The 27,228-nt window shown below is 43.1% G+C and overlaps 1 protein-coding gene and 1 long non-coding RNA gene across 3 annotated transcripts in view; one reads left to right on the top strand and one right to left on the bottom strand.

Annotated features, from left to right (window-relative positions):
• The window catches only part of GRK3 (G protein-coupled receptor kinase 3), a 163,399-nt gene extending 140,941 nt beyond the window's left edge, over nucleotides 1-22,458 (bottom strand). The window contains exon 1 of one of the 2 annotated variants that reach the window (XM_050745912.1): nucleotides 22,154-22,458. In XM_050745912.1, the coding sequence (XP_050601869.1) occupies nucleotides 22,154-22,266 (113 nt within the window). In that variant the 5' untranslated portion in view covers nucleotides 22,267-22,458. The remainder of the gene's footprint in view (nucleotides 1-22,153) is intronic. The other variant, XM_050745913.1, reaches the window with a different exon arrangement.
• Nucleotides 22,459-22,550: 92 nt separating this feature from the next.
• Nucleotides 22,551-26,456, top strand: LOC126929571 (uncharacterized). Its single transcript, XR_007717229.1, has 2 exons — nucleotides 22,551-23,212; nucleotides 23,817-26,456. It is a non-coding gene; the product is annotated as an uncharacterized LOC126929571 (long non-coding RNA).
• Nucleotides 26,457-27,228: the final 772 nt, after the last annotated feature.

Here is a 27,228-nt window from a genome sequence, read left to right on the forward strand (position 1 = left end):
TATTACCTTGTGAAGTACGTGATCTCTGTGACCCACACCTTATTCATGCACTCCCTCCCCTTTTGAAAATCGCTAATAAAAACTTGCTGGTTTTATGGCTCGGGGAACATCATGGATCCTGCCGACATGTGATGTCTCCCCCGGACACCCAGCTTTAAATTTCTCTCTCTTGTGCTCTTTCCCGTTATTTCTCAACCCAGCTGAGACACTTAGGAAATAGAAAAGAACCCACGTTAAACATCGGGAGCGGGTTCTCCCGATATCCTCTGAGTTACAAACTATCCAATTATACTCTTTAAGTTATTTAAAATGTACAATTAAGTTATTATTGACTATAGCCACCCTCTGGTGTTATTGCACAGCAGGTCTTATTCATTCTTTCTGTTAATGATAGAAGTCTCTGTCTCCCACCGCCCTTGAAGAGACGTCAGCAATCATTCTAGTACTCAATCCCCCACCTTCAACACTGTTGCATACCAAAGGACTCAACATGTCACTGCAAAATGTCCACAAGGAGTGAAAGAGTATCATTTTTCTAAATAAACTACACAATGATATAAGCATATTCATGTTGGTTAATATTTGCTAAGGATCTGTTATGGGTCTGGAAGTATTCTGGCCACAAGAATATAGAAAGATGAGTAAGACTAACTCATTTATACTAAATCTGTACCCATCATCACCACTGAGCCTTCCCCAACTCTTCAAGAATGGTTTCTACAGTTAAGAGTGTATATAGCAAAATAATTAAAAGGGGGCTCTAGAAAATGTGTTGCCCTACCAAAAATGACATTCCTATTTAACCTTAACTTTTTTCAGATTCTACACCCTTAAAGTTGCTATAACCTTTATGTGATGACCCAGGATTTCAATTGACATCACTGGAATACGTTTTGGCTAAAATTGCTTTTCTGCCTCTTTAAACAGCTTGCACCAAGGGAGGCCAAACAAATGAAAAAGTAACCCGCAGCAGGGTTTCCACTCCTAAACAGCTCATAAATGACAGTGAAACAAAGAGCAACAACTTCATGATTAATAGAAACTAAAAGCTTAGTAAATGTAAAACTTTAAAACTTTGTAATTAAACCAAAGCCTCTCCCAAGTCTATGCATCTAGCTCATAGCCTGCCTGTGTGTGTATGTGTATAATTATCTCATATGACATAATTATATATGTGAGGTCAGTTGAGCTCTGTTCAGCTTTAGAGTTGGTAATTGGTAATCAATAATAGTTTTAATTAATGGATAGTATGGTACCCATTACACTCTTCTACCTATAACAGAAACCTTCCCACCTCAAAAATTAGCAGGGCAGATAGCCAACCAGATTCACATCACATTTCTCAACCTTCGCTGCAGTTACATAGTCACGTGTCCTAGCAGCTGCCAATGGAATGTGCAGTTACAGAGTCACGTGTCCTAGCACCCACCAATGGAATGTGCAGTTACACAGTCACGTGTCCTAGCACCCGCCAATGGAATGTGCAGTTACACAGTCACGTGTCCTAGCACCCGCCAATGGAATGTGCAGTTACATCGTCACCTGTACTAGCACCTGCCAGTGGAATGTGAGTGAAACATGCTACTTCCACTTCACCTCCTTAAAAGGAACTTGTGCACTCCACTTCCTCCTGGGTGGGAAACACCCATAACACAAGGCTTGGCCGAGCGGTGAAAGCCCTATAGCGAGGCAGGCGGAGCTGTTCTACAAGTCCAGGATGAGGGATGGCTGCGGGCTGCAAAACTCAGTCACTTCTGAATACCCTCCCTAGTCACTTCTGAATAACTCCAGGCCAGTGGTTCTCAACTGTACCTAGACTTTAGGATGACCTAGGAAGAATTCTAAAAATCTTGGTGTCTGGCCCTCTCCAGGGAGAGTCTAATGTAATTGGTCTGTGGAGTGGCCTGGGCTTGGGGGCCATCTCATTTTGGGATCTCTTGGTTACAACAGCTTAACCCATGTTTTCATTAACAAGACGGCCTTTCCATTCTAGTGACCAGGCACAGAGTTTCTCTGTATCTAAGTTTCTCAAATCATCTTGACTAAAAAAGGAAATACAAGGCCAGTGGATGCCTGAACCCACAGATAGCACTGAATCCTATATCCACCATTTTCCTATACATACACATCCATGATAAAGTTAAATTTGTCAGTCAGGCACAGTAAGGGATCAACAATAACTGCTAATAAAACAGAACAATTCTAACAATATACTGTTCACAGTTTCTTGGATAGAAGATTCATTCTTCTTAGAAACCTCCGCATATGATTTATTCGGTTCTCTTACGTTGAAAACGGTCACCTTCTCACTGAGGCAGCACTTCGCAGCTTCCCTTTGGCATATCTGAACTGCCAATATCGCTATTCACATGCTTCGGGGCCATCATTCAATAAAATAAGGGTTACAAAGGATCTGATGCCTAAGCTAGGTACTAAAGGACTCACAGGGCAGTAGCATCTACACTGAGGATTCCTTGAACGAAGGAACCACGTTCCAGACAGAATGGTGCAAGATTTCATCTTTCTACTCAAAATGGCATGCAAGTTAAAATTTATCAATTATCTATTTCTGGAATTTTCCATGTAATATTTTCAGGCCTCAACTGACTCCGGACAACTGAAACTGCCAAATGCAAAACCGCAGATAATGGCGGAACTACCACATAGCTATAAGCAGAGCTTTCAAAGCCACTTTTCAAAACAAATCAAAATCTTCCAGAAAAAGTACTCCCAAAGATTTTAGGCATTTACTCCCACCTCCCTACTTCTGCCCCCAGTTGATTCTAGTTTCATTTTTGTATATTTCCTTACTCATTAATAAACCATTCACTTTTCTCTAGTATTTATCTCACATAAGCTGCCGTAGCATTGTTTAAACTATTTTTCATAGTTTATAAAATCTATAATGCCAAATCTGTCCAAATTTGGAGTTGAAATATGATGTTATAACCTATACAATATTTTTGGACATTCAAACGAATTCAAGAATTTCTGATCTCGCATAATTTGAAGAATCAAATCTTTGCCACAGCTGTCTCTAAAGAGTCAAATACGGCCGGGCGCGGTGGCTCAAGCCTGTAATCCTAGCACTTTGGGTGGCCGAGACGGGCGGATCACGAGGTCAGGAGATCGAGACTATCCTGGCTAACATGGTGAAATGCCGTCTCTACTAAAAAATTCAAAAAACTAGCCGGGCGAGGTGGCGAGTGCCTGTAGTCCCAGCTACTCAGGAGGCTGAGGCAGGAGAATGGCGTGAACCCGGGAGGCGGAGCTTGCAGTGAGCCGAGATGGCACCACTGCACTCCAGCCTGGGCGACATAGCAAGACTCCGTCTCAAAAAAAAAAAAGACTCAAATACTTGGTATATTAGCTATGTGTAATATAGGCTATAAATACATAGACTCATTGGGAGGAAAAGGAAAAGACAACTCATCTGTTCATTCACCCATTCGCTCATTCAGAAGATGGGTGCTGCATCCTTATCCTGAGCCAGGCACTGAGTCTGACCCTCAGAATACACAGTGAACCCCACTCATCCCCGGCCTTCAAGAAGCGCATGTCCAGAGGGGGTGCCAGCAGAGGACACAGGCAGTCCCAACACAGTATGATGGGTCGGCCTCCACAGGGGCAACTGCAGGGTGCCCCAGAACCCAGTTCACTACAGCTCAACAATAGAATCTAAGGGATCACGGGCAAGGCTGAAGTGACAGAAACCAAGGGGACCTCTTGGGAAGGATCGTGTAAGTCCTGTTAGCCTGCCCTAAATAATCTAATGGAACAGACAATGGATGACAGTAACTAAGAAAAAAAAAAAAAAAAAGAAGTACACAGAAAAATGCCAGGCCACAAATAGCCTCCACTTTTGGACTGACTTATTTTTACAGTCATGTGAGAAGAATTCCTAAATTACCACCCATGAAATTAACGTCCATCTTTCTGTAGCATTTTTAAAGCAAACTCTTCCTTCCCAATGACTGACAGATGAAATTACCACTAGCAAACAGGCGACTCACTTGATACAAATTGCCTTACTTCCTGGACACCCAAACACAATCCAGGCCTCCTACCCACTCTCTTCCCTAGGACAAGAGCCAGTCAGGAATTTTAGTAAGCACACGCTATCTAAGCAGACAGACTGACAAACTAAAACATGCTCCCCAGAAGGTCATGCAATGTAAGTTTTCCGGTTGTCTTTTAATTTGGATTCTGAGATCTCTGTCACATGCCAACTTTTCATTCATGTCCTCGTATCCATTCATCTCCTTCTTTGTGGTTTCCAGGTTTGGGATTTGCTTAAGAAAGCCCAGAGTATCTGTACTCCATAGTAATAAGAATATATCCTCTTTCTGTATTTTTAGCTTCTTTCTTATCTCATTAAATACCCTGGAATTTATTTTTGTGTATAACATGGAGGAATTATGGCTTTATTTGATAGACAGCTACTACACATCACTCTTCCTCCTAGACTCAAAATGCCACCTGTATTTTACATAAACCAAACTGAGATGTGTACACATCTATGCATGAATATTTACACTGTTTTAGTTGCTAGAGGAATGTTTTATATTAGAGCAGATCTCCATTGTTTTACTTTTCCAAAATTGTATTGGTTATTTTTGCCCATTTTTTTCTTCAGATGAGTGGGCACTGGCTTGTGAGTTTCTTTAAAATTCTCATTTGGAATGACTCTCATTTGAATTTTGGTCTTGGATTTACAGATTAATTTGTGGAGACCTGACAACTTCACGATGCCGAGTTTTCCTGTCTAGAAATACGTTACAGCTCTCAATTTACTCTGATTTTTTTGTTAATTTTTCTCTTAATAAACTTTTGTTTTTCTTCACACTGGTCCTGTTGGTAATTATTTAGTGAGACCTCGTTTAGAGCAACACAGTCTTTTTTTTTTTTTTTTTTTTGAGACAGGATATTGCTCTGTCGCCTGGACTGGAATGCAGTGGCACAATCTCAGCTCACTGCAACCTCTGCCACCTGGGTTCAAGTGATTCTCCTGCCTCAGCTTCCTGAGTAGCTGGGATTACAGGTGCCCACCACCACGCCTGGCTAATTTTTGTATTTTTAGTAGAGACAGGGATTCACCATGTCGGCCAGGCTAGTCTTGAACTCCTGACCTCAGGGGATCCACCCGCCTCGGCCTCCCAAAGTGCTGGGATTACAGGCATGATGAGCCACTGCACCGGCCATGAAACACTTATTTTAAAATGATTATTTTAAAATGTTTTCACAAATTAATATTCAAGTAATTTAAAAATAGAAAGCTGTAACATAATTTTAATAAGAGACTTAGATTGCAAGGTTTCCTTAGGCATGGATAGTATGCTTAGAGGGTAGATTATCTTAAAGAGCACGGGTTATTTTTTTTTTTTTCTGCTAAATTTAAACATCAGAGCCGTGATTTAACAGACATCCATGATCTGAATGAAGTCAGTGAAGTCTTTTGTACTCAGGAAGTAAATAGATCATCGTTTTCTGAAGGATGCTCTCTTACTGTGCTTTCTCCTTTCAATAGCCTTCTTGCATGTTTTTCATCATCCTTCTATGGCAAGCCTTCAGGTCAAGAAGTTGTACATCTGTCCACTCCGGTTGGATCAGTCAGGACCCTTAGGTTGCAAATGAGCCTCTTAAAACTCTACCCGCATCTTTGTAATCAGCGTCACAGAGCCTCTTTTTGAGTCATCCAATGCAGTTTCCAAAAAACACATCATCCTCCCGTCAATCTAAGTTGTCTGACCTGCGGTACATTTTGCATCTGTGTATAATGCTGTCATAGAAACTATACAGTACATCTTAAGTCACCAGTGCTATTACACATGACATTGGGAAAACTGAGGCTTCCATCGGCCCTGCAGGGACACAGTTGTGATCTTCACACCTAGCCATCTTCTCTACTGTTTTGAAAAATTATTGCAAAAGTTTTCAAACATGCAAAAGGATATAATATAGTGAACACCTAGACCAATCACTCAGCACCTCACTGGAAGTTACCAAGACTGTAATCTGCTACTTTTCCCTACCCCACCCTCCATTTTTTTTCTTTTTCTTTTCTCTTTTTTTGAGACAGAGTTGCACTCTGTTGCTCAAATTAGAGTTTAGTAGTGCAATCTCAGCTTACTTCAGCCTCACTTTCCTGGGCTCAAGTGATCCTCCCACCTCAGCCTCCCAAGTAGCTAGGACGACAGGTGTGTGCCACCATGCCCAACTAATTTTTGTAGAGATGAGGTTTTGGTGTGTTGCCCAAGCTGGTCTTGAACTCCTGGTTCAACTGATCCACCTGCCTCGGCCACCCAAAGTGCTGGAATTACAGGCATGAGCCATTCCGCCCAACTTATCCCACCTCCATTTTTTAAAGCATTTTAAAACAAATCTCAGCCAGTCACAGTGGCTCATCTAAGGATCACCTGAGGTCAGGAGTTCAAGGCTATCCTGGCCAACATGGTGAAACCTCGCCTTTACTAAATACAAAAAATTAGCTGGGCATGGTGGCAGTTGCCTATAATCCCAGCTAGTTGGGAGGCTGAGGCAGGAGAATTGCTTGAACCCGGGAGGTGGAGGCTGCAGTGAGCCAAGATTGCACCACTGCACTCCAGCCTGGGCGACAAGAGCAAAACTCCATCTCAATCAATCAATCAATCAATCAATCACAAATCTAAGACCACATGTCGTTTTAGCCTATTTCAGCTTGCATTTCTAAAAATTATGGAAATTTTTCTCATATAAACACAGTCTATTATTACTTCCCAACTCCCCCTTGGAAATAATAATTCCTGAAGATCCAATGCTCAGTTTCTAACCACATTTCCATGACTCAGGTGTCTTTTGTATAGCTGGTGGGTTTCAATCCGGATCTAACCAAGATCCACACATTCATCTGATAGCGCCATCTCTTAAATCTCTTCTCATCAAGGGCACCTGACTGTCCCCACCCCTCACCTTTATCTGCAGTGACACCCCTGAGGAAGCCGAGGAAGCCATCACGGGGGATGCCCTTTCTGTCTGTTGCTTCCTTATAAGGTCTTTCATTGTTCCTCTCTCTCCATATTTCCTATAAACTGAAAGTTACCTCAAAAGACTTGATCATATTCAAGTCCACCATTTGGGGGCAGGAATACTTTTGAGATGGTTTTGGTACTTTATATTGCCTCACAATATGGGGTACACAGTTATTTCATCCTAGTGATGCAAAAATTACATAGAAAATTCAGTTAGTGATAGTCTGATCTCTCCATCTGAAATTCCCTACCAGTCTTTCATTTAGTGACATCATACACTGATGATCTTTGCCTAAATCAATATTTTCATTAAGAATTGCAATATGGGCCAGGCACAGTGGCTCACGCCTGTAATTCCAGCACTTTGGGAGGCTGAGGCAGGCGGATCACGAGGTCAGGAGCTCGAGACCACCCTGGCGAACATGGTGAAACCCTGTCTCTACTAAAAATACAAAAAAATTAGCTGGGCGTGGTGGCGGGTGCCTGTAGTCCCAGCTACTCGGGAGGCTGAAGCAGGAGAATGGCGTGAACCCGGGAGGCGGAGCTTGCGGTGAGCCAAGACTGTGCCACTGCACTTCAGCCTGGGGGCAGAGTGAGACTCCATCTCAAAAAAAAATAAAAAATAAAAAAAGAAGTCGCCTCATTGATTGGTTGGGCACAGTGGCTCAAGCCTGCAATCCCAACTCTTTGAGAGGCTGAAGTGAGCTGATCATTGAGCCCAGGAATTCTCGACCAGCCTTGGCAACATGGCAAAACCCCATCTCTATCAAAAAAGTAAAAAAAAAAAAAAATTAGCAAGGCATGCTAGCCTGTGCCCATAGTCCCAGTTACTTGGCAGGCTGAGGTAGGAGGATCAGTTGAGCCCATGAGATTGAGCCTGAAGTGAACTGTGATCACACCACTACTGTACTCCAGCCTGGGTGACAGAGCGAGAGCCTGTCACAAAAAAAAAAAAAAATTCCTGTCCCGCCACCCCAACCATCAACTAGGTTCTGAATACTCTAAGAAGCAGTTTTCAGGATAAACGCTTAATTCTTTACCTTTTCAATTGCCACTATTGAGAGACAGGTAGGTGCCACGGTTCTACCGCTGGTGGTGATCAATGAGGTGTTCTCTTCTGTCTTGTTTGGGGATCGCTTGTGGCTAGCATCAGTATCTTGGTTTGTTAGTGCAGTCATAATAAATTACCACAAACTTGGGGCTTAAATCAAGCAGAAATTGACTCTTACAGATCTGCACGTCAGAGGTCTGAAATGGGCCTCCCTGGGTTGAGATCAGAATGTCAGTAGGGCTGCGGTCTTACATGGAGGCCGTAAGAGACAGGCCACTTCCTTGCCTTTTCCAGATTCTACAGGCTGCCAACATTCCTCGGTCCATGGCCCCTTCCTCCTTCCTCAAAAGGCCAGCAGTGGCTGGTTGATTCACTCTCACGTTGCATTGCTCTGACACCAACTCCCCGCCCCACTCAGGGTAACACTAGGGCCCACCTAGATAATCCAGGATCATCTCTCTATCTTAAACTCAGCAGCTTAGCTGCTGTGATGCCACCTACACCCCTAACGCCCCCTTGTCGTAGAATAGAACATGTTCATAGGTTCTGGGGATTAAGATGTGGATATTTCAGGGGGGCATCATTCTGCCCACCACAGTGGGTTTGTATCAGCCATATTCTTTTGATGGTCAGGGTATCTCACTTTTAGCCAGTGGGAACCCCTTCTTCTGGCCTCAGAGTTTGTTAGGGATGGTGCCCACCACATTTCTTAGATGGCGCCTTCGCTTTCTGATACAACAGATAACAGAGGTTCCAGGCTCATCTCGCCCACACCTGGAGTCAGGCGCAGGTGCATGGGGTGCCTACGTGATGGAAATGCAATTGTGTCTTGAATTTTTTTAAAGACTGGGGATGATAAGTACACTTATTTTTTTAAAAAATCATGAATTTCAAATAACCTTCCAATTCAAATTTGATCTTACAGAATTTTTATTTAACTCTTATCTTGTCCTCATGTATCTCTTCATTTACACTTAAATTCTTGGTTCTAACCAACAATAACTTTTTTTTTGTTTCACCCGACTTTATATGAAATAATTTCAAAATAAAAATATTAGTCTTAACAGTAAAGCTTCTGAATAAAATTAAAATTTATTTGCAGCTCTATCCTTAAATGTAGAGGAGAATGTGCCCCTATCTTACTTCTTTCCAGCTATCTACCTCAGAGAAAGGCTCACACATAGACCCAAAGGCACCTGTGTAAGAACATTCACTGCAATTGCACTTGGGCTTCTGAGCACAGGGTTAAGTAGATCTGAGTTCTGACATCTCATGCAGCAATTCCAAACACTGACAAGGTCCATATACTGCTGACGAGGAAAAGCTCCACACGCACCACCAGGTGAAGAAGGCAAAAGCCATAAATGGATTTACTAATGTGTTCCTGACAAATACAACTCTGCCCCAAGCTGAGCTCAACAACCTTTCTGGGTAGGGGTTAGATATGCAACCTGTTCCATTAATTTTCCATCACAATTTAGAATGAACTGCTAACGAGTGCCAAGTTTAACATTAAAAATCCTTTACGGGCCAGGCACAGTGGTTCATGCCTGTAATCCCAACACTTTGGGATACTGAGGCAGTTGAATCACTTGAGGCCAGGAGTTCGAGACCAGCCTGGGCAACATAGCAAAACCCTCTCTCTACAAAAAAAACAAAAATATTAGCCAGGCATGGTGGAGCACTTCTGCAGTCCCAGCTACTCAGGAGGCTGAGGCAGGATAATTGGTTGAACGTGGGAGGCGGAGGTTGCAGTGAGCTGAGATGACACCACTGCACTCCAGCCTGGGCAACAGAATGAGACTGTCTCCAAAAAAAAAAAAAAAAAAAACTCCTTTACGTATCTAGAGTAACTGACAAATGTGTTCAAGTCAGGGATACTCATTCACCCACTGGCAGGGATGGAGATGAATTTTAATTAAGAATGCACCTAAAATCACAAAAAGATGTTTGCGGTAAGAAAATATTAAGAACCCATAACATGTAGTTTTTCTCAAGTTATAACACTGCCATCATTATTAATAACAATCTTATTACTTAACATGGAATTTATGACACCTTTTCTAGAGAATTATTAATGTATTTATTATTAAGTTAATGTGGCCAGTGAAATTATGCTACTGGAGCACTTCCTCAGACCCCTGCAGTTGATAATCTTTACTGAATGAATACAATGCATTTTCAAACTGTGTTACTAATGTCTGAAATTGACAGTGCTCCTCTACTCAAATTCATGAGTCCCCCCGCCTCATAAAATAAGATTCACCAGGAAAAAGACAGTCTGAAGGTTTCTCTGAAAATATGCTGAATTTGGAATCAGAAAACCTGGGTTTGAAGCTCAACTGTGCCATTTGTTATTAACGTGACCTTGAGCAATTAACTTTTCCCTGAACCTGAATTTCCTTCTTCTAAAATAAGATGATGAGTATTATGGAGCCATTTCCAAGAATCTCTAAATAAAGAAAAAAGCTTGCTCTCTGAGAATTAAAACTTTAAATCAATACATAACACAAAGGGCCGAGAAATGCCAAAGGTTTCTGGTCTGGGCAGCTTTGGCAGTGGTTTCATGAACTATATTGTCAAATCCAGCGGAGGTGTGCCCACCAGCTACAACAGGAAACATGAAAACACGGAAAGATGACTTGTCCCGAGGCCACCCATGGTCAGGGATTTCAAGTACTGGACATCCAGCGTAAGCCGCCCCTGTGGAGCGTGACTGAGTCCCAAGTAACCATCTGACTCATCCACGTGGGTCCGTGCTCGCTACATCACCTTCTGATGGTCATTTTGCTTCCCACAAGGGCGACCCACGAGAGAGCTCCAGCCACACAGACGCTGGGCACGGAGGCTCCTACAGGAGCCAGTGTTCAATGCAATGTAGCGAACTGGACATTCTAGCTATGGTGTAGCTTTTCAGGTAAATCTACTGTGTAAGTGAGTTAGCGCACTTTTGGGAGGGGGAGGCTCTCACTTAGTAGGATTCTCAAAAGGGTCTTTAATCTTAAAATAAGAACCAGAGGCCTATAGGAAGAGAATAATTTAGTCAGGCGGACTTGGCTGATTATGTGAGTTTCACAATAAGAGACAGATGCTTAGTACAGTGATATAATAAAATCTAGTTTCTGAGTCTGGAAGGCTAAAAGCCACTCCCTGCACCACAGTCAAGATACTAGTATCTAAGGAGAAAACCAGTTGTCCTCAAATACATAAAATATACCTCTCAATATCTCCACATGGATGAAGCTGGAGTAATTTTTTGTCCTTTTTAAAATTTCTACCTACTACCTGGGAGGCCGAGGCGGGCGGATCACAAGGTCAGGAGATCGAGACCATCCTGGCTAACACAGTGAAACCCCGTCTCTACTAAAAATACAAAAAAAAATTAGCCAGGTGTGGTGACAGGCACCTGTAGTCCCAGCTACTTGGGAGGCTGAGGCAAGAGAATGGCGTAAACCCGGGAGGCAGAGCTTGCAGTGAGCCGAGATCGCACCACTGCATTCCAGCCTGGGCGACAGAGCGAGACTCTATCTCCCAAAAACAACAACAAAAAAAAAAATTCTACCTACTACCAAGCATAATTGTAAAAAAGTTAAAAGTTAATATATATATAAAACTATAAAACACTATCTACAAATATCAGTGGGGTTTTCTTAAACTCTAAATAAATGACCATCTACTGTGGGATTTTCTTAAACTCTAAATAAATGACCATCTAATGTAATAAACACGAAATAAATGACCATCTACTGTCACTGGGTTTAATTAGCTAACCTGTATAACTACAGATCTACATGAGAAGTCCGGCAAGTTGGCCTCTCACTAAGATCATTTCAATACTGACCCAAGTCAAACCCTAGTTCTAGAGCATAAGTTTCCTGAAAGTAAGGGAAAGAGGGTTGTAAAAGGCTAGCACCACTGAGCACTTCAAACGTGCCCTGCTTTTTCTATCTGCTCTACCATCACCTATGCCACCCCAGCTAGTCATAAACCATAGGCCATAATGCTTCACTTAGAACGATCATCTCACACGAAGGAGTTTCCACCCAAATAAACTTTTCTTATAGAGGAGCCTGAATTTTTACAATAATTTGAAACATCAATCCAGCATCAAGCAGGTCACCTTACTTAAATGAGGACAGAAATGTGGAGAGTCAAGCTAGTCTTCCATGTGGAATTTAATAAGCCAGTCAAATAAATGATGAAACCCTAATAAATCCCTTTCCAAAAACACTCTCGGTTTTATTTTATTTGAGGGATGATGAGGAACAACAAAGTCACCAACATACGTGTCCTCTCATTCATTGCTTAGAAACTGCTATTGTGCAATGTTTTTCTTCTATACTATTGGGATGTTTTGCATAAAAAACAAAGCTTTTCTCCATTGCCACTGGAAACAAAACAGAAAGAAGCAGGTCCAAAATGGAACGAAAAAGATAGGACAGAAATTTTGCACGCTATTCTAGACTTCCTGGTGATGATGATATTTATTGCATGATACTTTTCCCAGTTACGGTGTCATAATATAAAAAAAGACAAAGAAAATTCACTTGAAAAAGGTAGGACCAGGTTAAAGATGTATATTAAAGTCCCCTGATCTTACTTAGCCATGAGGATTCATTCCATTTTAAATAGAAGATAGACCCCACCACCACCACCAAATACCTCATATTTTTTAAAAAGATGTTTCCAAAATACCATCATGGTCTTAGACATTCACAAAGGAAAATGAAAGTCTGCAATATTTAACAGCTGTGTAAATGCCATTCCATGCGACTTTTAGCTTTTGGTTTTCTTTGTTTTTTGTGTGTGTTTTGAGATGAGACCTCACTCTGTCAGGCTGGAGTGCAGTGACATGATTTCAGCTCACTGCAATCTGTGCCTGCTGGGCTCAAGCGATCCTCCCATCTCAGCTTCCTGAGTAGCTGGAGCTGGTACCATAGGTGCGCACAACTACATCCGACTAATTTTCTGTATTTTTGGTAGAGACTGGGTTTTGCCATGTTGCCCAGGCTGGCCTTGAACTCCTGAGCTCAAACGATCCTCCTGCCTTGTCCTCCCAAAGTGCTGGGATTACAGGCGTGAGCCACCACACCTGGCTTCATTTTTAATTTAAACTTTTATCAAAGGCAATAAAGATACGAAAAATTTCAAAGAAATACACCTGAAAATATAACCAGACATATTAGTATCTAAACAAGATGATAAAGATCAGTTGACTGACTTAATAATAAAATGCACGAATACTAACAGCACATTATTCAAGAAAGTTTTATTGCCGACATTGAAGAAGTTTGCTGTCTTCCCTAGCCAATGGGATTTTATGGGGTTTTTTGTTGCTGTTGTTTTGGTTGGTTTTTTTGTTTGTTTGTTTGTGACAGAGTTTTGCTCTTGCCACCTGGGCTAGAGGCAATAGCACGATCTTGGCTCACTGCAACCTCTGCCTCCTGGGTTCAAGCAATTCTTTTGCCTCAGCCTCCCGAGTAGCTAGGATTATAGGCACCTGCCATTATGCCCAGCTAATTTTTGTATTTTTAGTAGAGACGGGGTTTCACCAAGTTGGCCAGGCTGATCTCGAACTCCTGACCTCAGGTGATCCACCTGCCTTGGCCTCCCAAAGTGCTGGGATTACAGTGATTTTATGTTTTTGACTATATGAAACATACCCCCTAATAAATATCCTATGACTTTTTTCTGCATATTTAAAGCTCCCTTTCTTCCTGAAATATTTTAGTCCATAATTATCTAAGAACACCAGTGCCTAGTACCTACTTAGCGGTCAGCAATGGCAGCTGTTGTCATAATACACATGTAACCCATACCTGGCTTCCAAACTCTGACTAACGAAAATATTCATCCCCTAAGCAAACTGGTATAATGAATTTTAAATCATTCAAGGAACTAAATCCTAAAATGGAACTTCAGAGGGACTCAACCACACACTTCAAATAGAATTTATTACTAGCTTTGTCATTACTAAATTAATTATGATAATTTTACAGATCTCTTTTTGGTCTTCATAAATTTTGATATTCTTACTCAGCTCAGTAATGTTCAGACTAATGAGCATAGATTACACACAGCAGCGTGCATTATGAGGAACAACTAAAGGAACTGGGGACAGCTTCCTATAAAAGGCATCTTGAGCTAGAGGAGCTGCCTTCAAATGCTTGATGATCGGTCACATTTGAGAGGAACTAAACTTGTTTCTCACAACCACAAAGGGATAATAAGAGATCAGTGCACAGAAGGTATTACAAGAGAGCTTTCTGATACAACAGTTTCCAAAGATGCTCATCAAAGATGCCTGTGGCTAGATATTAGAGAGGGAAGTCACCCATCAAAAAGCATAACTAGATTGGACATCCCCCAAGATCTTTTCAAACATGAGATACTACAATCCTATGTTATTAACATGCAATCTGTTAATGTCTAAGAAAGACTGGAATGAATCACCTTATACACAATACAATGAAGCCAGCTGCTTTTAGATCATGATTTTTGGTTCATTTTTCTGAAACAAAGACTTCTAAAGAATGAGTCAACTCTGCTAATTGCCTGGTTATACCTATTTAATTAGCACGCTTGCAACTCTTACGCACTGATACCACCATCCCGGAGCCTACGGGATGGATAGATGGATAGATGAAAGAAAGAAAGGAAAAAAGAAAGGGAGGAAAGCAAGCAAGCAAACAAGCATGAGTGCAATGAGATACCATCTCACACCAGTTAGAACAGCGATCATTAAAAAGTCAGGAAACAACAGGTGCTGGAGAGGATGTGGAGAAGTAGGAACACTTTTACGCTGTTGGTGGGACTGTAAACTAGTTCAACCATTGTGGAAGACAGTGTGGCGATTCCTCAAGGATCTAGAACTAGAAATACCATTTGACCCAGCCATCCCATTACTGGGTATATACCCAAAAGATCATAAATCATGCTGCTATAAAGACACATGCACACGTATGTTTATTGCGGCACTATTTACAATAGTAAAGACTTGGAACCAACCCAAATGTCCATCAATGATAGACTGGATTAAGAAAATGTGGCACATATATACCATGGAATACTATGCAGCCATAAAAAAGGATGAGTTCATGTCCTTTGTAGGGACATGGATGAAGCTGGAAACCATCGTTCTGGGCAAACTATCACAAGGACAGAAAACCAAACACCACATGTTCTCACTCATAGGTGAGAACTGAACAATGAGAACACTTGGACACAGGGTGGGGAACATCACACACTGGAGCCTGTTGTGGGGTTGGGGGAGAGGGGATGGATAACATTAGGAGATATACCTAATGTAAATGACGAGTTAATGGGTGCAGCACACCAACATGGCACATGTATACATATGTAACAAACCTGCACGTTGTGCACATGTACCCTAGAACTTAAAGTATAATTAAAAAAAAAAAGTGTGAGTGAGGTATCATGCATAGAAGGTTCTAGACACACAGTACCACAATAAGCAACTAGAGGAGGAAAACTAAGAAATCTGGGCAATTAACCTACTTATGAGTCTAAGGCTCCACAATTGCTCTTCTCTGTTCCAACCAATCATCCAGCTTTTTAGAAGTCCTGCCTCCCAAACCCACTCCTTCCTCTCTCAGAGCACATGGCACCAGGGTCTCCTTGCAAGACTGCCTTAATATTCGCTATTACATTGTACTTTTTTAAAGGTGTACTTGTATCTTACACTATACATAATCTCAACAATAACCCTATAGTATAAATGTTTTTAATCATTTCTTTTAATATTCCTTCCCATCTTTTTTCTTGAGTTATCCATGTCTGAAATTCAATATGGGTAATTTTTAATGTTTCCTATTATTTACAAATGTATTGCACGACAGAAAATGCTCACAAGGCAGATTTTTATTGGGACATTTTACAATCGGAAAGAAATAGATATTGTATTTTACAGATGGAGAAACTAAATACAGCAAATTTAAGTGACTTGCAGAGGTCCCACAGCAAGTTGCCAGTGGAATCAGATCCTTACCTCTGGCTCCTGATCTAGAACCTTCTCTTACACGACAGTTTGGCAGGTAGTAGGGAAGGCACAGGAAAACGAGGGGCCCAGCAATGACAGTGGCCTTCTGGTGCACTAAGGATGGAGGTCTGGGCTGGCTATTTTCCTATCAGCATCTTTTCCTGCTCCTGAGACTGTAGGAGAAGGAAATGGTGGCAAACGACAGTACGGGTCCAAGGCTGGATCAAGCTGACTTTTACCAACTACCAATCACAAAATAGTTTACAAAATATTTTGCAAAAACATTTTCACTGCATTTGCAATGGGCTCTTTATATAGTGTCCTACATAGAAAGTATTCAAATATGCGTATGCTCCAGTGGAAGCAGAGAGGACCCAAAAGATGGCTTCCAAAATTAGAAGAAACATTTACAGGCTATGAAGAGCCACATTATTACTTATTCTGCATTTTAGACCCACAGAGCAATCACAAAGGGCCCAGGGGTTGTAACTTCTAATCAATGATAAAAATAGGAAGGGAAGAATAAAAAAGTAAGAAATCAGAGAAGGAGAGGGGGGCCGGGATATCCAGTCCCATTCGCATGCAAATTACTTACCATACAAATGATTCTGCAATAATAGAGTAAAAGTTGCCAAATTAATCATTTCCATGTCCCCACTGCCAATGTCCAGAGAATAAGAAGAGACAATGATAGCCATGCACACAGCCTACATTGTCACCTACAGTGGTCCGCAGATATGTGACTGTATTAACAAAGGAAGATTATTTGAATGAGAAAGTGATTGTTATTGCAAATAAAGCCAAATATACTGTTTTTCCCTTTTACTCTTTTCCCAGAAATGAAAAATTCAGGGCAGGGGACAGCTCAGGCTACTCCTTTTTTAAATAAAAAGGAGAGGGGGCAGCTCAGGCGGCCCCTTTTCTAAATAAAAAGACAGCACAAATCCTGTTTTGAGGCTGGGGGGTGAGATGGTGTATTACACAATTTCTCACGAACACCAGCAAGACTGCATGGCTTGTGTTAAACAGAATAGGCATTTAACCCTCAAGCTCATGGGAAATAAGGAACAAGCTGCTTATTCACTTAATCATAATTACCGTTTCTGCAGGTCCCAGAGGAATAGGTGTTCTCTATCAGTCTCTGAGGACTAGCAGCCGATCGGGAGAGTACGAAAAAGGATTTTTCCCCCAAATAAAAAGTCTCGCAGTTTCATCCATTCCTTGCAAAATAAGACGCGAGGGAGTTTGGTATTCATTTTTGGTGAGGCAGCCCAGCAAGACCCTGCCTGGGCTGGGAAAGACCCCGAGCTGGGCAAAACCTGGGCGTCATTCCTGCCTCCGCCACTGTCAGGTGTCACCTGGGCTGAGCTCCTTACCTTCCCTGAGTGTCTGCTCCTTCTGTTAAATGGAGCTAATGCAACTCACCTGGTGGAACTATTGTGGGGACAAATGAACTAATTATGCCAACCGCCTGACAGAGGATGAGCTCTCAATTAAAGGTAGTTAATACATTATGACATCATGGAGGTTAAACTTCTCTTTCGCTTGCCAGGGCTCCAGGGACCCTAGGGAGGCCAGGCGTCCTGCTAGCTATTTAATACTATTTTGCATTTCACTACTCTGCTGGCCAGCCACTGACTGAAAAAGACCTGCGCTTCCCTTCCTCTAGCCTTGACACCTTCGTCTGATAGTTTCCATCCTTGCCCAAACAGATGTTTGGCAAAGTCCAACTCAGTGTACTGGGGAAACACTTTAAGAGGCTGCCTCTAAGAACACATTGCGTGTAAAAGCTAGAACTGCTTGTACCTCGGAGAGATCTATGAGGCTCTCCATTCGAAGCATTTCACGATGCTCGGCTTTGGCAGATTCTAGGTCCAAAACAGATTTCGCCGGAACATTCATTTCTAAGAATTGACAACTACACGCACTTCTTGCATCTTCAAGTCACTGGCACAAATTAACTTGGACCAAGAATGAAGTAATAACTGAAAGGTCAGAACCAATTATGTTTTGAATTTGTACCTTAATGAAAAAGCAGCAAGAACACTACTGCTTACTCAGAGAACTACTCCTATCAATAATAAGAAATACTTTCTTTCTAAAGGCTATTTGTGCTTCGAACATGGACTTTTCAGTTAAAAATTAGGCTATGAGTACCGGAGAATGAAGACACAGAAAACTCTACAGCCTAAACAGAGAGGAATATTTCAAGTTATCCACCAACCACTTACTGATTGGAGTTAGAAAATTACTGAATAAATTCCGTGTCCACTAAAGAAGAAAACTGGGCCACTAGCAGTAGCTGCACAACAGAAAGATGCAAACTACCATATCACTATGGAGACTATGTTTAGCTAGTTCTTCAAAGGTAATCACTAACAAATTATTGTAAAACACTTACCAAACATCATGTGTTCTATGCATTATCCTATATTCTATATTCATTCTTTTTTATTATTCTATATTCCATGCATATAGAATAATAAAAGTCATCTATACGCTATTTGTTTGTGCTTAAATAAAATCTTCAAGCAATTACACTTTAAAGCAAACATCCTTCTTGGCTCGACTCTGTGCATTTTACACTAGTCTATAAGCTCCATGAAGGAAGGGGCTGTGGCTGGGTTTGTCATAGTATCCCGGGCCTGGCTCATAGAAATGGCTCTACAACTATGTACTGAATTAATGTCATAAACGGTATCATAAATGTCCTTTAAGGACTCTCAGTCCTCCTAGAAAATTACAAAGAATCTTTAAAATGTCATTTCAGCCCTTCCTATCATATTGTATGAATACTTTGAAAGGACAAGCTTTGCAATAGGTGATCCAACATTCGCAATGTCCAGTAAACAGAAATGAGACTCCAGGGGAAAGATGAAGTTCACGTTACTCAACCTCTTTCAACTATGTGTGATTTCAAGTCATCTGAATTTCGTTCTGTTTTTAAAAAAAGAGTAACAGAGTAATACAGCCTACAGTAAAAGTCATCTGAATCACTCCAGGGTTTAAGATGTTGACTTTTCGTGGGCCTTTGCTTATGAATTAGACCTTACTTAAGTAAAAGTATTTCTTTTCCAACGTGACGTAAAACAACTGGCCTGCACATCTAAATGCTCCTGTTTTAACTGGGCCTGCACAGGGAGTCTGTGGGTCACAGTCTACTACTCCCAATAGGGCCCATTATCAGCTACATTAGCCCAACAACATTTCGGTAAACTAAAGCAGCTATACCATTTGGACAAATAGTCAGCTTTTCCAGGATTTGCACTCATTGGTTAATTGAATAATGTGTCAACATAACAAAATGTTTGCCTCTTGCCATCTCAGAGAAGCAAAATCTCCCCTGGGCAGAATGTTCCATTTTCTGAGACTCTCCTGTAATAGCAGGAAGCTGCAAACCCAGTGTTTCATTTAAATTAGCTAGATATTTCGTTCTGATGCTCTTCTGTTTAAAACTGTGGAAAAGGCAAAGTAACTAAAATAAGGAAGCACAAAGAATAGTGACTGCAAATAATTTGCTGGAAATAAAAAAATCACTAGTGATAGACCAAAGGCAAATTAAAATGTATGCTTCTCATTCAGATACTAAAAATACAAATCTGAACATCTCTTTCAAGAATACCAAAAACTGGGGGTCACATGGCTTGCTCTATAATGAAGCTGAAATAGAAACTCTTATCAGAAAACATTTGACCCGTATCCCTTTCAACAAAAGTGTGAAGTCATACCAGCCATTTAAGTCATTAGGCTGGGGCATTTTAACACGCAGTTAACTTTCTTACAGGATCTAGAAATTCCCCAACCCCCAACCTCCGAATCAAATAGGTAGGCTACTAACTGCCATCCCGTGGTAGACAGAATTTTGCAAGATGTTGTACCTGATAATCTCAATGTGACAGAATCCTAACACAGCCCAAGGAGTGACTGTTACTATGTAAATAGCTACATTACAAAACTAAAGCCAAAGCCACTAAGATAAGTAGAAAACAAATTAGAATCTCAGGGGGAGGTTCCAATGGCCCAATTCGAGAGTCTATTTTAAAAAGAGCAACAGAATAACAATTACTGAAGGGCTGTTTCCTAAAATTACTCTCTGGTTGGTATTTCTCAATTTTAAAATGTCATGAGAAATATGCTGGCTGTCACTCTGCCTTAAAAGAAAGCATTACCAAAGAATACCACTGAAAAACAAAGGCATTCATACAAGGAAGTGAACACCCTAAGCGCATAAGTAAGTTCTTAAGAGGGACACTAAAAAAGCAGAAGTCACATTAAGTTCCAAATACCAAGAAAAAAAGAAAACTGAACAGAAGTTCCTAACTTTAGTAATATTATATTCTACCCCCCAAAAAAATAACTGCCCATGAGTTGAGATTTATCAATTGTATATCTAGAAACCCCACATATTTAGGACTCCCTGCCTTTGGGTGGTGGAGGGACACTAGGAAAGGCAAGAGAAAAAGGAATTAAGCCTTTTTCTACCACATTTATAAAAATGGACAATTTTTTCGGTGAAATTTAGGTTTGATATAGGAGTTCTTGTTCTCTAAGTAAGTTTCCCACTTGCCGGAAATTTTAAGCAGCACTGATTATTTCAATTAGCTTCAGATCTGCTACACTCTGGAATAGGGGTGTTAAACTCACGACATCGCAGACAGGTTTGCACTTTTCCCTGATTTTCACTACTTGGCATTGCCTATCAAAGAGTAGCACACCCTGCAAAGCCAACAAGAGGCCTGGGCTAAGGAGGAAAAAGAGGCCAAAAATATCCAGCAAGCAAGTCTTCATTTGCACAATTTAGCTTTTCACAACAAATAACAAGCGGACTGGTATTCTCTGTATCATAGGGCTCATAGATGGACTTGTAAAAAAATCATATGATGATCACTTAGCATTAGGTAACATTTAAGCAATCTCGGGCGCCTAACGCTTGACGGACTGATGATTTCAAAAGGACAGTAACTTTGGTGTAGATTCCAATATTTTACAGAATTGCATGGTTTCAAATTCACCATAAAGAAAATGCCTCTTTTGAGCATCAATTCCAAGAGCTATTTAGCATCAAGGAACCGCATTAGCTGCACAACTCATGATGGTGTTAATTAGGAAAAAGGAGCTAGAGAAAAAAAAAATCCATCGCTGAAGCCTTGATACACTATTTAAAACTCACCATTAACCTGACGAACTAGTTTTTCTGGGGAAGTGCTGATGATACGAACTAGCAAAAAAATTTACTAGTTCCTTAATAATAAATCATTTGAGAGAAAATTGCAACTTGGTATGGACCTCACCGAGCCCCTCGCCAATTCAATCGGGCCCTCCTTTGATAATTTAACAACAAATTCCTGTCTGGAATCATCCGTTCAAGTGTCTTTTTAAGTGACTCCCGTTTCAATTTTTTAATGAAGTGCCACCAGTAGATCTACAAGTTGAGGAAAGCAGCTCAGGTGACACACTTCGCACCAAAAAGAATATTGAGTGGGTCAAAATCCTGCCTAGGCACAAAATAGAAGAGAAGCCTAAGAAGGCGACTAGACTTAGTGACTACAAGAAGAGCAAGCACTGAAAACAGCAGTTTACCTCGGACCATAAGCAACAAGCCTGCAGTCCCCAGGTAAGCAGCCCAGAGGGAGCTGAGAGATGAAGTTGGAAAGGGGGACCGCAGAGCCCGGGAAGAAGCAGCGACCAGGATGGAGCGCAAAGGAGTGACAGGAAAGGAGCCAAGGGGGACCACACCAATGCAACAGGAAGAACCACGGGGATGGGACAGGGCAGGACAGGGCTGGGCGGGAGGGGGCGAGAGGGATGGAGCTAGTCCAGCAAAGTCATAACCAGCCCCTCGCTGGGGCGCTCGCTGCGCGCAGGGCGCCGCGCCGGGCATTTCGGAGCGCTCTCTCCCGGAGTGCCCCCCACCAGCCCTCCGATGCCCCATTTCAGAGACTGGAACAACGAGGCTGGCCCCGCATCGCCCGCTCCGCTGTGTCACCCGCCCCGGGGCAGCGGAGGCTCAGTGCCTGACCCTCCAGGAAGCAGGGAGTCGCTGGCGGCCGCAGGGGGCGGCGGCTTGGGGCCGGCGCCGGCCGGGGCAGCTGGTACCTGGGCTCCGGCAGGACGATCCTCTTGCTTGCGCGGGCGGCCGGGGTAGCCTTGCTCTTCTCCATGGCCATCAGGTAACTGACATCGGCCAGCACGGCCTCCAGGTCCGCCATGTTGGCGAGCTTTGGCGGCGGCGGCGGCGGTTACTCGGGACCTGGACGGGACGCGCGCCCGCCGCCGCCGCCCGCCGCGCCCCGACCTGGGGGGGCCGCCCCGGGGCAGCCCCCCCCTCCGCGCGCCCCCGCCCCGCGCGCGCGCCGCGCGCCCCACCAGCGCCCTGCGCGCGCCGCAGGCTGTAGCCCGCCGGGGTCGCCGCGCGCCTCCCCGCTCCGCCCCCTCGCGCGCCGCCCGCCGGCCCGCGCACGCGCGCCGCCCCCTGCTCCTTCCGCGAGGGTCTGCGGGGAGCGCGCGCCCGACGGTCGGCGCCCCTGGGTGCACAGTCCCGGCGGCCCGGCTCTGCCAGCGCCTCCTGACCAAGTCTCTACGGTCGCCCTCCCCTCGGGGTGGCCACGAGGGACTCCTCCTCCTCTTCCTCCTCCCTTCCCTCCCCCTCGGCCTCCGCCTTCTCCTTCTCCCCCTTGTTCGCTGCCCCGACCTCCCGCCCCCAGCTCCATGCGCTCTCTTGCCAGCCCCGCTCATCCAGAGAAGCCCTGGGCCCGATGCCCACTACCCAAGGGGCACCGGGGAGGCCTCTGCTCCCTGGACACAGTAGTTCTCAAACTGGACAGTGTCAATCAGCATCCTCCGGGAGGTCAGGGGTGGCCCTGGAAATACACGTGTCCCACCTGTCCCCGCAGGTGATGAAACTCCTGCTCTGGTCCGAGCTACCCCTGAACAGCGCTCAGCGGGCCGGGCCCCCAACCTGGCTCCTGACCCTGAAAATCCCCCCAACCCCGCCGTGAGAATTCAGCGAAGAGTAAAAGCTGGAAAAAGTTGCGTGTCTCAGGCTAAGCAGAACAAAGTGGGTGACGGCTCCCCCTCTTGAACAGGGATGCCGTTAGGGAGCCCCCTGATGGAAGAGCTCTTGGCTTAAGAAGGTCACCACTCCCTTGCACTCAGGTGAGAGGTTTGAGTTTGGGTGTTGAAATGGTGTTGAGAAATAGAATGAGAGAGATTATTCCTGTCGTTAGGGTATTACGGTCAATACTAGGGACAATTAGGAAGCATCTACTGCGAGCACACTCGCACCACGAGGGTGATTTAGGGAAGTGGAGAGGCGAGATAGCGCCCAAACACCCAAGCTGGGGGGGAATTTCCAGCTTCCCGATCTTCGGTCTCGGTGTCTTTCGTCATCACTCCACCCCCTGCCTGGGGTTTTCAGTTGCTTCTTATTTTTCTACAGTGTGCACACAAGTCCACACTCAGGATCCATATGACACTCAGGCTGGCGTGGTGTTAAGGGACACGCAGGCAGTCTTAGGAAGACCTAACCTGGAAATGAATGTTTTAAAATCCCTTTCATTCACCTGAATTGGTCACGTATTTCCACGAGCCTAGACGTTGCTAGAATTTGAGTAAATGTTCTGTCCATAACTTACAGGGTTAACGGGACCCACCAGACACAGTTAAGGTCAAATTTCGGGTATTTCATGTAATGTCATTGCAGAAGCAGCCTGATTCCGTCATCAAGTAGCCTGATACCCTCTTTTGTTTTCTCTCCCAGCCCGCCACCCCCCACAATCTAATTCCCTGCTAAGCCTGCCATCACCATTGACCAGTTTTACCATATGCTTCTCAAGATCCAAGGCACAATAGGCATAAAGTTGTCCTGAAAAGCACAAGAGGAGTGTCAGAAGTAGGAATGGCTGTTGAAGGAGCTTGGTCTGGCAGCAGAAAGTTGAAATGACAGGCAAGCATGAAATATATTAATGAGACAAAGCTATGCATGAGCCAAATATCAAACTTTAATCTTCTACCCACTGTTTTTTTTTTTTTTTTTTTTTTTTTTTTTTTTGCTTAAAAACAGGAAGACAGAATGTCTTGTCGAGGGTCACCCCAGGAGGAGGAGTAAATTCCCCAAAAAGCAGAACATATTTTTATGATTTAATTAATACAGTTTCTCTCAATGTGTCTGTTGATCATTTGAGCATCCACATGATCAGACCTGACATCTGCCTGCATTTTCTTGGTCGTCTTTGACTTCAGTTAAGAACCTTTTGGGTTTTGCTTTTTGCTCTTTTTTTCCCCCAGCAGTGCTGTGTAGTAAGTTTGGAACAAGACACACCTGAAATCAAATCCCTGCTCTGTGCTGGGTGATCTTCGAGGCAGTCTTTTACCTCTTTCTACTTTATTGTTCTCATAGGAAAAGTAGTAATAAGGCCTTTTACCCCAGGGTTGTTGAGAAGACAGAGGAGAAAAAGCACATAAAAATGCACCTTGTTGGGTGCGGTGGCTCAATGCCAGCACTTTGGGAGGCTGAGGCAGGTGGATTGCTTGATGCCAGGAGTTCAAGACCAGCCTGGCCAACATGAAAAATACATTAAAAATAATGTCTCTATTAAAAATACAAAAATTAGCCAGGCATGGTGGTGCACGCCTGTAATCCCAGCTACTCGGGAGACTGAGGCAGAAGAATCGCTTGAACCCAGGAAGCAAAAGCTGCAGTGAGTCAAGATTGCAGCATTGGCCAGGGGTGGTGGCTCATGCCTGTAATCCCAGTACTTTGGGAGGCCGAGGAGGGTGGATCACGAGGTCAGGAGATCGAGACTATCCTGGCTAACACGGTGAAACCCCGTCTGCACTAAAAATACAAGAACAAAATAAACTGGGCATGGTGGCGGGCGCCTGTAGTGCCAGCTTCTTGGGAGACTGAGGCAGGAGAATGGTGTGAACCCGGGAGGTGGAGCTTGCAGTGAGCCGAGATCGCGCCACTGCACTCCAGCCTGGGCAACAGAGCAGGACCCTGTCTTAAAAAAAAAAAAAAGTATCTTGCCTGGCACCCAGTAGATCCTCTATAAAGGTCATAGCACTTCCTGTATTTATTTTGCTTCATTTTACCCTGGCATGCTATAGAAGATACTGAAACTAGTTGTTCACAGTCATTACACTTGAAGCAGGAAGACCCCTTACCAAAAATAACGTCTCCCTAGGGCATTTCTAGGAAGCAAAATGGCAAAAACATTTGCATTTATAAACATGAGCAATTACTCTTTTGGCAGAAAGAACAAGGAGTCCAAAATTTGTTCCTCTAACTGAGGCCCCTACACCATTTGAGTCAGCTGACTCAATTACCCAGGGGTATTTTTTTCTGGTATACATAATGTATCAATTTCTGTTCCCTGGCTGTCTCTTTGGTTGTCTCACTTTCTCCACCCCCTCTTATTTCTCTTTTTCTTGACTCTCTTAATACTGCATAGCTTTTTGTGTTCACTGCAAACAAAAGGTGTTAATGACAGTGATGAAGTTGTCATCACTGACCTGCTGGATCCTGTTACTAAACACCATCCCCAGCCTGTAATCATTACAAAGAACAGAGAAAACAAATAGCAAACCATTTGTACTTAGTTAATAATGCTCCCTTGCAAATAATTATGTTTCCCACCCCCAGAGGATTTAAATGACTTCGGGCTCGCTGCTTGTGATAATAGACAAAACTCCAGCGTTCCCACAAGATTCATAATGTTTCCTTTTCTTCTTTTCTACGCCTTCCCATCGTTAGAGGAGATGTTACTGAGATGGGTGCGTTAAAGTTTAGGCTTTTCAGAGTTTATTTTACTAACAACTGAAAGGAAAAAAGCTAACTAGAACTGACTGGTCTGATTTGTTTTAGATTCTGGGCTTTACTAGGACTTCCTACTCTCAGAATCTCTGGATTATAAAATCTGGGTGGGGTGGGAGCTGGAAAATTAATCACGGATGAAAAGAAAATCAACTCTAAGGCTCCAGTTAGAAGATTTTTGAAAATGGCAGAACATGACTGGCCTTCATTCAAGTCAAAATATTTAAAGCAATCCTTGCTAAGAAGAACTTGATTTTGTATAAGCAGTCCCTTAAATAGAGTTGCTTCTCAAGAAACCCACACACAATTGAGGTTTGAATGGTGTTATTTATAAGCACCTCACTCTGTAAGCCTCTGCAGGTATTTCTAGCCTCCAAGGGGCCACTGTCCCATTTCACCTGTAATTTGGATCACAATTCTGTTTATTGTCACACACATCATACAAACTGCTTTTCATGCTACTTTTATCCACAAAGCTTTACAAACTTTAATGGCAGCTCTATATATGGCAACTTTAAAAAGATCTGCCAAAAGGTATGACACCAGCCTTTGGTTTTATTAAACTATCCCCGATTAGCACTGAAATGATGTTCAATACTGAAGTACTTTCCTTTCAATATGTGAGTGGAAACAATTTCTCTATGGGTGCTGCTGGTCGGAGAGTCACAGTGTTGTGGTTCAGAGCATGGACTCAGAAGTCAAATGGCCTGGATAAGAAGCCCAAGACCAGTCCTCCTGAGCTGTGTGACCTTAGACAAGTTGTCTGCTCTCTCTGTGTCTCAGCTCTGTCTCAGTGTTGTTAACGGGATTGCCGTGACAGCAATGCTGTAACAGGTAAAAAGCACTTAGAACTGTGTCTGGCACACAGAAAGCACTCAATAAATATTGACCGGGTTAGCAGCAGCCGCAGCATCATTGAAGCATCTCCACATCATACAGGGCCTGATGGAAAGAGAGACCAGCACTGAGAATGAACAAAACAGCGCTGGCTCTGACCCGCTGGCTCTGGCATTGCTGAATAACTCTAAGCCAGTCTCTTAAGCTTTTTAAATCTCACTTTTCACCAATAACTAATGAAAGGATTGAAGGAGCGGGTCCCCTGAGGTCTTTTCAAATTCTAAAATTCTCCAGCTTTAATCCTGCAGTGAATCATTTTGCAAGGTAGAGAATACTCACCTCCCTCCATCACATCTTACGAGTTTAGGTTTCAGTGCATAGGGCAATACTCAGGGCATTAATCATTTCCACTGTCACCGTAGCCTGCAGGTGAGGTGAGCAACCCATTAGTTTGCTTCTGGAAACAAGGCTGTCTGTATTTGTTCCCCCAGCATCTGCACTCAGCACACTGACTTTGCTC

This window comes from Macaca thibetana, chromosome 10 (genome assembly GCF_024542745.1).
Source record: "Macaca thibetana thibetana isolate TM-01 chromosome 10, ASM2454274v1, whole genome shotgun sequence".
In the NCBI taxonomy this organism is placed as follows: Eukaryota; Metazoa; Chordata; class Mammalia; order Primates; family Cercopithecidae; genus Macaca; species Macaca thibetana.